At 38.4% G+C, this 11,991-nt stretch overlaps 1 protein-coding gene across 4 annotated transcripts; it reads left to right on the top strand.

The window, feature by feature from the left end:
* Positions 1-4,003: 4,003 nt before the first annotated feature.
* Positions 4,004-11,649, top strand: LOC144707467 (DEK domain-containing chromatin-associated protein 2-like). Of its 4 annotated transcripts, XR_013582476.1 has the most exons (13): positions 4,004-4,153; positions 4,824-5,962; positions 6,047-6,080; positions 6,903-6,979; positions 7,644-7,703; positions 7,800-7,913; positions 8,350-8,430; positions 8,562-8,645; positions 8,862-9,228; positions 10,287-10,387; positions 10,655-10,685; positions 10,768-10,936; positions 11,393-11,649. XR_013582476.1 is itself a non-coding variant. In XM_078580582.1 (12 exons), exons 2-12 carry the CDS (start codon positions 4,856-4,858, stop codon positions 10,869-10,871), a joined length of 2,157 nt encoding a protein of 718 aa, XP_078436708.1. In that variant the 5' UTR covers positions 4,004-4,153; positions 4,824-4,855; the 3' UTR covers positions 10,872-11,103. The 4 variants fall into 4 exon arrangements, 3 of the variants coding, with proteins under 3 accessions (XP_078436708.1, XP_078436705.1, XP_078436706.1); XM_078580582.1 differs by lacking the exon at positions 11,393-11,649 and having other exon boundaries at positions 7,803-7,913; positions 10,768-11,103; XM_078580579.1 differs by lacking the exon at positions 11,393-11,649 and having other exon boundaries at positions 10,768-11,103.
* Positions 11,650-11,991: the final 342 nt, after the last annotated feature.

The raw sequence follows: 11,991 nt of genomic DNA, 5'->3' as shown, positions 1-11,991 counted from the left end.
ATTTTAAAAGGTATTTCTATACAAAATGATATCATTCACGGCATAAAATAGTGTATTTCATGCCCATCAACACACAATTCATGAACATTCAAGCATATCATATTAATGATATAAATGTCAAATTTTGCAACATGTTAATTAATAATTTATATATTTAGCCCGTTTGACTAACTCAAATCGGTTGCATGACTACCCATTTGAGCTTTGTGGAATGCAGCAATGGGAGGATTGAATGGATTATGGAAGTTAAAGGTAAATAAGAAAGAGAAAGAGATGAACCACTTTTTAGAAAATGTAAGGGAATTTTCTATTGTATACTATTAATTCTTAATTCAGGCCTAAATTTTTTGCGCTTTGTCACTTTCTTGCAATCCTTCACATGGGACTTAATGTTGTCTTTCTGATTTCAGACAACAGGTCGGAAAGAGTGGGATGAAGAACAAAGCATGGCCCAATGGGCCTGAAAATGAAGAGGAAATGAACACCATCTGGTCTGAATTTGAGGGTCAATTTAATTTTATATTTACAAAAATGATCCCACAGTTTTGAAATTGCCTAAGGATATATTAAAGAATAGAATGGAACTGTTTCTGAACTTGTATAATTTTATGCACAAATATATTATTAAAGAGAACGCCACAGAGAAAGAGCAAGAGAGAGAAAAGTATAGAATGAAACTTGGCGAGGGAGAGGGAAAGAGAGATAAATGAAGAAATAGACGTTTGGTGAGAGAGAGAGAGGGATAGAAAGAAAGCCACTGAGAGAGGGTGAAAGAGGCGGAGAGAGAGAGAGGTATACATAGAGATAGGGGTAAAGTTAGACATAGAGAAAGAAATAGACGTAAAGTTAGAATACAGATATATAAATGGAGATGGAGATAGAGATAGAGGTAAGAGATAGAGACATAGATAGAGATGGAGATAGAGACGGAGATAGAGATGGGACAAACCAATCCCTCCAATTCTATCATTGATCAAACTTCTTTTATCTGATGGGTTCATCGTCCAATAAGGGTCGGAGACGTGTGCAATGGAGATCATCCAATAAGCATCTCTGTCAAACGTTTGGACTAAACAGGTATCAGATTGCGCTTTTTTCTTTCTACGTCTCTATTCTTCTTCAATATTGGGGATACTCTACTGGATTTTGGTGATGAATAGTTTTGATGTCCTGGTCTTCATACTTTGTTCTATGAGGAAGGGTGACAGTATTCCATACCAGCAGGTTTTACTGGGATGTGCTTCTCTAGCGAGGGAATATTCTAGCTGAGGATTCCCATTGTCTTGCCATATATAGATTAGTTAAGTGATTGATTGGTAATAAAATGCACATGTGCTTAAGATTTCCCCATATTGATGATGATTAATTAATTATCATTGCTGAAATCTTTTTCATTCTAATGTTTTTTAGGATAAATGGACTTATTACCACCTCTATCTCCATAGTCTTGCCCCTGTTTCTCCTGAATTATCACATTGTCTCCATTGAATATAATATGTGTAACTTAACTCGATTAAGAATTCTCTATGGTTTGGCCTTGATTCAGCATTTCTCTGTGTTATGTTTTATAAGATGTTTTGAGTAACACATAATGGATGTCAGTGAATATAGAGTCATATGACTTGAATATCAATAAAATATAGGAGAAAATTTTCCATTACTCAAAGATTGATAGCTTTTCTAATCCCATTATCAGTGACAAAAAAATTTGAAAGTTATTTTCCAAATGAATGGAGAATATCCAGATTGTGATTTTGATTTGCAAGATGTTTTCCTATTATCTTATGTTAATTGTCTGACAGAAACCTATACGATCAAATAGATTCCTGTACATGCAGCTAAATTAATGCACATTATACCGTGAAGTGTGTACCAGGACTATTGTAATTCAGTAAATTGATATCTCTTTGCCCAGTATCAGGGTGTCAACTAATTTCCATAGGCCAATTCTCAGTTGACTCTTGAAAAAAGGGCAATCACAGGAATATTACCATTCTTGCCATTAAAAGAAAACAAGTTTTTTCTACTATATATGACTGAACTATATGAAAATAGATATTTTAAATGGATCATGCCTTTAAGACACTCTCATATTGTTATATCAAGCCAGGTGCTTATGTCAGATTATGACGCTCAAGCTTGCCAATTTACCAAAAAATGCTTGCATGTCATCTAGTAAAGCATGTGCATCCTCTATCATACATCTACACCTTTTCATATAGTAATACCTTCAACTTTAATTTTCAAAATCACACTAAATATGTTTACCATGACGATAATACTTTGATATCACTGTTACTTGAAGCTCGACAGTCAAAATTTTATGAAATTCCATAGTAAAGATGAATCGAAATCGTCAAAAATATGACCATGAATTCTAGTCAGGTTGACAACTTAATAATTTAATTCACATCTATATTCACAATATATCTGTTTATATGCTCTCTTAAAACAATAGTTTGAAAACCAAAATTATATATTAACAATCACATTTTGGAGCATGGATGGATAACTTAATTGACACTCAAAAATAACCATTCAAATCCAAAAATGAGTCGTTACATGAATTGAATAATGTGTATCTTTTATATTTATTCATTGATTATGTCAACCTATATTCCATATCTATAATTTCATTAAAAGTGTGATATACTTTGAAGATGGAGTCAGCTTAACGGGTGAAAATGATAGGTCATTCCAACTTGACTTAGCTAACTGGAGAGGATTTAAATAATGTCCAGCATCGACGACGGAACTGAACGGAACGGGAAGCACAAATGCTTTCATTGTGTTTTAAGTTGGCTCGTGATGGATAACATCAATGGACAAAAAGGACACATCATCCATCCCAAATTGCGCAAGTCAACTCAGACCAGATTTGAATAAACCACCAGCACCGACAACGGAACTGAACGGAACGAGTAGCACAAACGCTTTCATTTTGTTCTGAGTTGATGGTCAACGGAAGACTTAAATGGTCGATAAATGTTACGTCTTCCGTCCCAACTTGAGCGAGTCATCTCAGACCGGATTCAAATGTATCACAGGCACCCACAACAGAACAGAACGGAACGGGAAGCACAAATGCTTTCATTCCGTTGTGAGTTGATGGTCAACGGATGACTTAAATGGACGAAAATGATACATCGTCCGTTCCTACTTGAGTGATTCAACTCGAACCAGATTCAAATAAAACACCATCACCGACGATGGAACTGAACAGAAGAGGAAGCACAAATGCTTTCATTCCATTGCGAGTTGACGGTCAACGGAAGACTTAAATGGACAAAAAATGAGATGTCATCCTTCCCAACTTGAGAGAGTCAAGTCAAAGCAGATTCGAATAAATCACAAGCACTCACAACATAACTGAACGGAACGGGAAGCACAAATGCTTTCATTCCGTCGTGACTTGATGGTCAACGGACGACTTGAATGGACAAAAAAACGATACGTCATCCGTCGCAACTTGTGCGAGTCAACTCGGACCATGCTCGAATAAATCACCAAAACTGATGACCGAACGGAACGGAAGCACAAATGCTTTCATTCTGTTGTGACTTAATGGTCAACAAATGACTTAAATGGACGAAAAAATTGAGCGAGTCAGCTCAGATTGGATTCAAATAAGTCACCGGCACCGATGAGTGAACTGAACGGAATGGGAAGCACAAACGCTTTCATTCCGTTATGAGTTGATGGTCAACGGATGACTTAAATGGACGAAAACGATACATCATTCGTCCCAACTTGGGCGAGTCAACTCTGCCGGAGTCAAATAGATCACCGCCACTGACGACGGAACTAAACGGAACAGGTAGCACAACTGTTTTAATACCGTTATACGTTGACGGATTACGGTCAACGTTAACGGACGAAGATGCCACGTCATCCGTCCCAATTTGAGCGAGTCAACCCGGACCGAATTCTAATAAACCCGTCACACGTGTCGTACCGTCGCACGTGTCTAATCCGCATTTAGTGAAACTCAGTACGTTGAGGGGAATTAAACTGTAAATAAAGTCCGGATTTGGGGTCCGAAGCGCGCGTATTTCTCTTTTTATTTATTTATTTTTCTTTGTTTTGTTTTCCTCGTATCGAGAGAAGTGGCGGGCTCGACGGGAAGAAGAAGAAGAAGAGGATAATTTCTCAGGTAATGATTATTGATCGATGAGTTAGCCTGTTGAATGCTGAATTTTTCGGATAATTTTAGGATTTTTTGACCGAATTGGGGGGCCGGGGCGGGTTGTTTGCTTCGGGGGTTTTTTAGGGAGGTTTTTTTTACTGTTTTGAAGGCGTGTGTTCGGTTTCGGAAGGCTTTTTTTCGGTGGTTTGATGTAGAGAAGAACTTCCGAGAACTCGCGGGGCCCGTCAAGTTGCTGAATTTTCGCTTCTGGTCGCGCAGTTTTATTTATTTTCTTGGTGGGTTTGCTTCCATTCGTGTGATTTTTTGCTGGGTGGAGTTGGGAATCTTGTTGTGGCGTCCTTGCATTTCGATAGATGAAGAACAATCTTCTGAGAATTGTATCCGAGTCCACCAACTTGTTTTTGAAGCAGTAGTTTCCGGTGAAGTTGCAATTTTTCAGTTCGTCGATCCTGTTTTCAAACTCTTTCCTTGATATCCGCGAAATTCTCAGTAGAAAAAGTTTTGATTGGACCATCTGCAAATTCTAGGGTTCTCCAGTTGTTTTGCTTTCTACTGTCATATACTAGGGTTTTTTTTCACTTGGTGTGAAACTTTTGAAGAGAAAGTCCAAATTCATGGCGAGTCTCAAACTTTTTTTATTTATCCTTCACTTAAATTACTCTTTTTTTTCGTGTAGACTCGGTACAGTAAAGGTTAAGTGAGTTCCAAATGCAAGAACTAGAAAAGCAAGAGGAGCTCGAGGCAACTATGGCTACCAATGCTGCAGACCCACATGAAGAAAATGACGAGGCTTTAAGTAAAACGAAGGAAAAAAACGAAACCCTAGCCGAAGAACCAATAGAAGAAGTTATGGAACAGGTTGCAGCTGTTGCTGAAGATGTAGAAATGGCTGAAGCTGTTGTTGTGAATGATGGGAAGGCCGAGAAAGAGCCAAGTGTTAAAAACATGGATGGAGATGAGAAAGAGGCTCATGAAGAAGACGAACGAAAGTCTTTGGATCAGACTGCAACAGTGGAAGAGAAAGACGAGAGTGACAAGGAAAAGCAAGGAGCAGAGATTGAAGAGGACAAGGAAGCAGCCAAAGAGAAAGAAAGTATTTTGGAGAAGTCTGAAGAAGTGAATGAGGAAGAGGAGGGCAAGGAGAAGGGGGAACCTGAAAAGCAGGATGAAAATTTTGAAGAGAAAAGTGAAGTGATTGAACATGATGAGAAGGGTAAAGAGGAGGCTAAGAAGGGTGAAGGACTCGAGGAAACTGTAGTGGCTAAAGAAAATGAGGTTTCTATGGAGGACGAAGAGGAGAAGGAAGTACAAGAGAGAACAGAGGATGAAGAGAAGAAGGAAGTACAAGAGAGAATTGAGGATGAAGAGAAGAAGGAAGTACAAGAGAGAATTGAGGATGAAGAGAAGAAGGAAGTACTAGAGAGAATTGAGGATGAAGAGAAGAAGGAAGTTCAAGAGACAACTGAGGATGAAGAGCAGAAGGAAGCACTAGAGAGAACTGAGGATGAAGAGGAGAAGGAAGCACAAGGGAGACTTGTGGATGAAGAGATGAAGGAAGTGCAAGAGAGAACTGAGGATGAAGAGATGAGAGATGGAAGTGAGGAGACAGCTGAAGAAGAGGAGAAGGAGAAGGAAAATGAGAAGGAGAAAGGAAAGCATAAGAGAAGTCAAAAGGTTCAGAAAACTGAAGGTAAGGACAGTGAAAAAACTTCAAAAACATCTTCTGTTGAACGACCTGTCAGGGAAAGGAAAACCGTGGAAAGGTTGGTTGAGACTGTAGAAAAATGGTCGTCTAAAGATTTCCTGATTGTAAAGGTAAGGCTTTTTGGTTATGTTTCCTTATGGTTTCTTTTAGTAATATTTTGAAATTGGCTAGATTTTGATTTAATTTGTGTTCAGGGTACTGGAACACCCCTCAAGGATATACCTAACGGTAAGCTAGACGCTTTGAAGATTTGTCTTTTTTAGTGCCTGTGTATTTCCCCGTAATTTAAGCTTTCAAAGGTATCCAATAATATTTACTCCAAGTTTTTCCTTAAATTTTCCCAGTAAGTTGGCGTATATGACTATGCCGTGTTGTTATGATTGAATTTAAGTTGACTAGTTACTCTGAGTATGCATTTATATTCTTTATAATCTTTCTGATTCATCTTTCCTTTCCAGAAAATCTCTGCTAATTTTTTCCTCTTACATTGGTGCAATTGAAAGCACAAGTTTCCTTTGTGATAAATTGCGGAAACTCATCATGCTTTGAATGCTGATTTGGTATCAGAATCGAAGTTCATGAGCAAATCAGCAATTTAAGCAGATTCGATTTGATCCACAGGCTAGAAAAGGGTGTTACTAAAAATAAGTGAGATTAAGTAGTATAAACTAGTACTTTGGCCTCTGAACTACTGACAACTCCTTGACACAACCGATTTGATTTGTTCCTAATCTTCGGCTACATTCCTTAATTAGTGGCCACAGTGTTCTTTGTTTTTTGAATTTGGTGCGCTGAATTGACTGCGACCCAACTAAATCTTGTTTTTTGTGCTTTATATGTTCGTCTTTGAGGTTATTTCAAGTGAACCGTGAAGGTCCACTTGTACCCCCCGATGAATCAATGTTTAACTCTGTTGAAATTTCATGTTGTGCTTTTATATTCGTTGTTACTTACCCCTCGTTTCTGATGTCGTTTCATTGTATGTCTCTTTGAATACTTCAAATTTCTTACAATGGTTAATTTTATTTCTCTCAATGTCTTTGTTTTCAGTGGCTCGAAAGCTATCAAGGAGAAAGCCCGATGACATCAAGCTTGTTCACACGCTCCTTTTCGGCAGGAAGGGAAAGGTGCTCTCGTGAAAACACATTTTTTAGTGCGATTAATCAAGTTTAGGGTAAAGGACAAAATATATTTTATTTTTTTAATTGTGCATCTTAATATATTTTTTTTAACTCATCATCTGAGATGTTCCAGTTGATTAACATTATGCTCGATATTTGGTCATTTTGGATATTTACTCATTAATTCCGTTTGCTTTTAGAGAACTTTGGATTATCTCTCGTCTTGTAAATTATTAATCGATGATAGACCGGTGAGTCAGTTTGATTCTGGTGTCGTGTTGATCAATCCAAAATTTATTCCTTTGTGCTTTTGCATCAAAACTTCCGAGTTGGATAATATCAAGTATTTCGAAATAATCTTTTAGTCCACAGCAAAAGAAAGCCAGTCCTCTCTCTGCTAAGAACCCCTCTCACCTCCCTAGGGAGGACAGCGGGTATTTAAAGAGGTGCTACTTTAAAGACAAATGGCGAAAATGCTAACGAGGATTGGGGGTCTTATCATCTTCAAAATAGTCCTAACACGTTCATGACTCTTTTCCACCACGACTTTACTGTGCTTTTTATTTCCGCGTCTCAATTTTGGAGTTGTTTGCACTGCCCAGAAAATCTTCAAAATTTTTGAAGGACGGAGGATGAATTAGTTAAACTGATGAGAATTTGTTCCTTTCAGGCTGTTGACCACAAAAGCCACATCCTCCAGTTCTCTGGGTTTGCATGGCATGAGAACGAGGTTTGTCTTCATCTTAACAACTTATCTGCAATATTCTGTTTGACACTATGCCAGCTGGTATTCTCATGCCCGGTAAATATTTCCTTAATTTGTCAGCAGGAAAAAGAAAAGGCGAAGCTGAAGGAGAAGCTCGAAAAACACGTCAAAGATAAATTGCTGGATCTATGCGATTTATTTGATTTGCCAGATGCAAAGCCCTCTTCACGGAAGGTATATAGCATTGGGAACTGCAATGGTCAGGTGGCCGTAAACATTCTAATACGAACCCCAACCCGTATCAGGGATATTTTTAATTATTTGGGTTAGTGGTGGTTCCCTTTAAATACTTGTAGCTCTTCCCTAAGGAAGGCAATCAAGATGTTGTTGATTCCTTTCTAGAAACTTCTTGATAGAGACCTAAGCCACGATCTCTATGACTAGGAATTTCCATCATCCTTGTTGTTATTTGCTGGGATGACGATAACGTCGATGATGACATTTTTTCATCCTTAGTGACGAGTGGCAATAAATTTTATCCCATAGTTATCATCATCCGCATATGAATGTATAACAGGGATTAGGAAGATTCACCTTCGTCCTTTTGTCTTGTCAAGGATACTGAATCGTTTTTACTATATTCAATCTTATCGGTGATAAAATCTCTCAGGAAGACCTTGTGGAGCAACTTGCTGACTTCCTGGCAGCACCTCATCCCAAGTTGAACGCCAAAGATCCTGAGAAAGTGCTGGTAAGTTCTAAGATTCAACTTCTTGCTTAAATCGGAGAGAGAGAGGGGGGATGACTATACGATGAGTATTGGCAGGAATTTTAATAATTAGCGATCTCATTTTTTATGTTTTTCTTGTATGTTTTCTCTAGTCATCGAATTCTGCCAAGCGAAAGAGATCTGTCAGGAGCTCTCTGGGGAAGCATTCTAGCGACTCTGGGAAGCTTTCCGGGAAGGTATTTGTATGTAAAATGCTTTCTGGAACAGTGAAATTTTGTTTTTTGATTCTTTTATCAAAATTCTTTTTTTGAAAATTAATAGATTCTCAATATTCTAATTAGTATGTCCTGAAAAAATGTATAGTTTTTCATCATTGTATATTACGATAATGTTGGTTATATTTCATTTTCCTTCTCAAAAGGGTAAAATCTACTCCTTTCTCATATTTGCAGAAACGAACAAAAGTAGAGGGTTCATCCAAAACCGAGAGAAGGACGACTGAAACAGATGAGGATGATGATCATGATGATAAAGAGATAGCCACGCACTCCGATAGTGGTCATGAAGATGGATTAGATGGTGATTCTGAGGAAGAAGAAGGCTACAAAAGAAAAAGAAGAGTCGATGCCTCAAAGAAAACATCGAGGAAAAGTAGTTCCTCTCAAAGTGCCAAAGAAAAGAAGGCCACAACACCAGTAAAAAGTCCTTCTAAATCAACTTCCAAGCGTTCAACAAAGGCTGAAGCAGAGGAAAGGGTTTTTTCAAGGAAAAAGAATCATGAAACTACGAAAGCTGGTTCAAAGGAGAATAAATCTTCAGGTCGTGGGTCTCAGATTTCTTCTTTTTTAAATTTGTATTACGATATTTGATATATAATGTTGTAGGTTTCCCCATTTGTATTCTCTTTCTTTCAGGACGATGATGAATCGTGTTCGTCATCATCATTTGTCTTTATGGGAATGGAGATGACGATGATGAAGTCGTCATCATTGCTGTCATCTTGTAGTAGTATTCATCGTCATCTTGGAGGTAGGCAAATGACGAGGACAATGACCACGATGGTGCTATGATGAATTTAATGAATTGTTCTTTCCGTCTAAGTGCAAATCTCTTTCTTGCCATTTTTTTGCCCTCGCTATCGTTATTTCCATTTTTTTGTTCTTTCAATTTTTTGCCCTCGTTATGAACTATGCTAGAGTGACGATGAGAACACTATTATCATCTATACCCTGGTCGCAGAAGATAATGATCCTAGAGGATGAGGATTTCATCATCCTCATCTTCATTGCCCACGGGCTGTATTCCCCTGGCTTTGGAAAAATTGTCAAATCTACTTTGGCGTGGTAGATTTACAAATACATCAGAGTAGGGCTCACTGATTCATTTTTCTGAATGAAGGAGCAGGATTCTCAGATGATGACTAGTCAGTAATTATTGTATGAAAGAATAGGGTTCGCTGATTTTTCTTTTAGAATGAAAGAGTAGGATTCTCTGATGATGACGAATCAGTGATCCATAGGTGCTATGGACAAATGACCGATGATGAATCATGCAAACCAGATGACAATGACGAAGTGTCCTCATTGCTGATGCTGAACTTGGGTCGGAGGGCAATGATAAGTTTGTCATCGTCACCATTATCATCTAACTTCGTCATCATCATTGTGATCCATGTTTGGTCTTCAACCTATTACGGTGACGATTTGACATCATCTCATGGATGATGATGCCTGTCATCGCTGAACGTACATTAGAGATTTGGGTTTAGAGGGAGAAAACTTTGGGGCCCAAAGTTGTTGTCTAGGTCTTGGGAGAAAGTCAACCAATTAATTGGAGCTTGGTCGTGAAAGATAATAAAACGTACGTTCTAATTTCAGGGAAAAAGTCAGGCCAGGGGAAAGCCCAGGATTCAAGCCCAACCGAGAAAGAGTTGAAGGAAAAGATCTGCGCCATCCTCAAAGAAGTAGATTTCAACACGGTAAATAGAAATTCTCTCAAACACCCCATGAACACAAAAATCTTTATATTTTTTCCGCAAATTCTCACACTTCTGCTAATCCATTTCTCCCTGAACTTTGGAGCCCGAATATATAAAATCTGGTATAAAATTTAACTGTGGCTATTCTTATGTTCCAACTCGGTTCGAATAAATTGATCTATTTCCCGAAAATCTCACTTTTATGTCAATCTTACTTTCCATAAACTTAGCGCCCTGAATGATAATTGTCTTATTTTATTTTTCCAGGCCACATTTACCGATATACTCAAGAAACTCAGTAAGTGAAGGAATTCATCAGCTAATTTGTTTCTCCTCTCTCAAATGTACACATCCTAAAGCTTTGGAAATTCTGATCCCAGGCGAGCACTACAAGAAGGATCTAACGGCCAGGAAGGCTCTGATCAAGTTGCTGATCCAGGATGAGCTAACCAGGCTAGCGGATGAATCAGAGGATGAAGAGTAGGTAGAAGTCAACGACGGCGAGAAGGGGAAGGCACAATCTTGTGAATGGTATGATCCGTTGACGACGTAAGTGTCGCTCTTTTTCTCGCTCTACTCGTGTTAGAGAGATGGATGGAGTCTTTTTAACTTATCATCTAGTGTAGCCCTTGTAGGTTTGTATCTGTAAACAATGGGAGAAGATGTGAGGAGAGGGCTCCCTTTGGAAACTGCCATTTTTCTGCTCTTTTAGAATCCTCACCTGCCTTAGTGGTTTATAATTTAACAGGTATGTTAGAGAGAGAGGAAGAATATGGAGATCTAGAAAGATGTAGATAGTGAGGAGGAATAGGAATCTGCACTCGTAAATGTGACATCATCGGTACCGTCGTAGACCCTCGTTGACGATGACGATGTCAGCCGTCAACTTTGGTAAATTCTAGTTAAAATTTGTCGGTTGTGTCGATTTTTGCACCATCGTCGTCAACACCAACCAGTCTAGTTGACAGTGGCACTGTCATTGATGGAAATATTCTTATACTATAGGCGACTTACCCTCGTTGATGCCGATGACTTCAGTGGCTAATTGTCTAACAATGTTAAAGACAATGTCGCTCATCGACGTCATCCTGAAGAACCAGAGCCAAAGATGGAAGTGCCCAATATCTTTTGATGATTTTTTTTTGCCAGATTTGTGTACCTTAAGACATCTGTTTATGTTCCCTGTAACTTTATCTTGAAAACCTTATCTTGCTGAAGTTTGTGGATTTGGAGAGGGAATAAACCAGTTTAAGTGATGCTGACCCTCAAAGCCTTTCCTAAAGTGTTGAGTGTCCAAAATTCACTTAAAAATACCTCAATTACATCACACTGATGGCGAAGAAGTAAATTAGAGTTCAAGTGCTCTAATTAGGGATGTAGTTATAAGAAAACACATACATTAAGTGTAGATATTTGGGTTGTTATCTATCCAGACTGACAGAGAGTTGACATCTTGAAGTTCACTTTGATCAGGCTTTGACCCTCCATGAATGAGGTTAACATGCCCAACATTTGCTGGAATTAGGGATTTATTGTGAAAAATAGATGAGTTGGATCTATTCTGAAAGTGATCTGAGGTTGAAACTTGGTGTAACTGATTAAGC

This window comes from Wolffia australiana, chromosome 9 (genome assembly GCF_029677425.1).
Source record: "Wolffia australiana isolate 7733 chromosome 9, ASM2967742v1".
Classification (NCBI taxonomy): domain Eukaryota; kingdom Viridiplantae; phylum Streptophyta; class Magnoliopsida; order Alismatales; family Araceae; genus Wolffia; species Wolffia australiana.
Note: the sequence above shows the minus strand (reverse complement) of the source record. Positions and strands in the feature narration are given on the sequence as shown.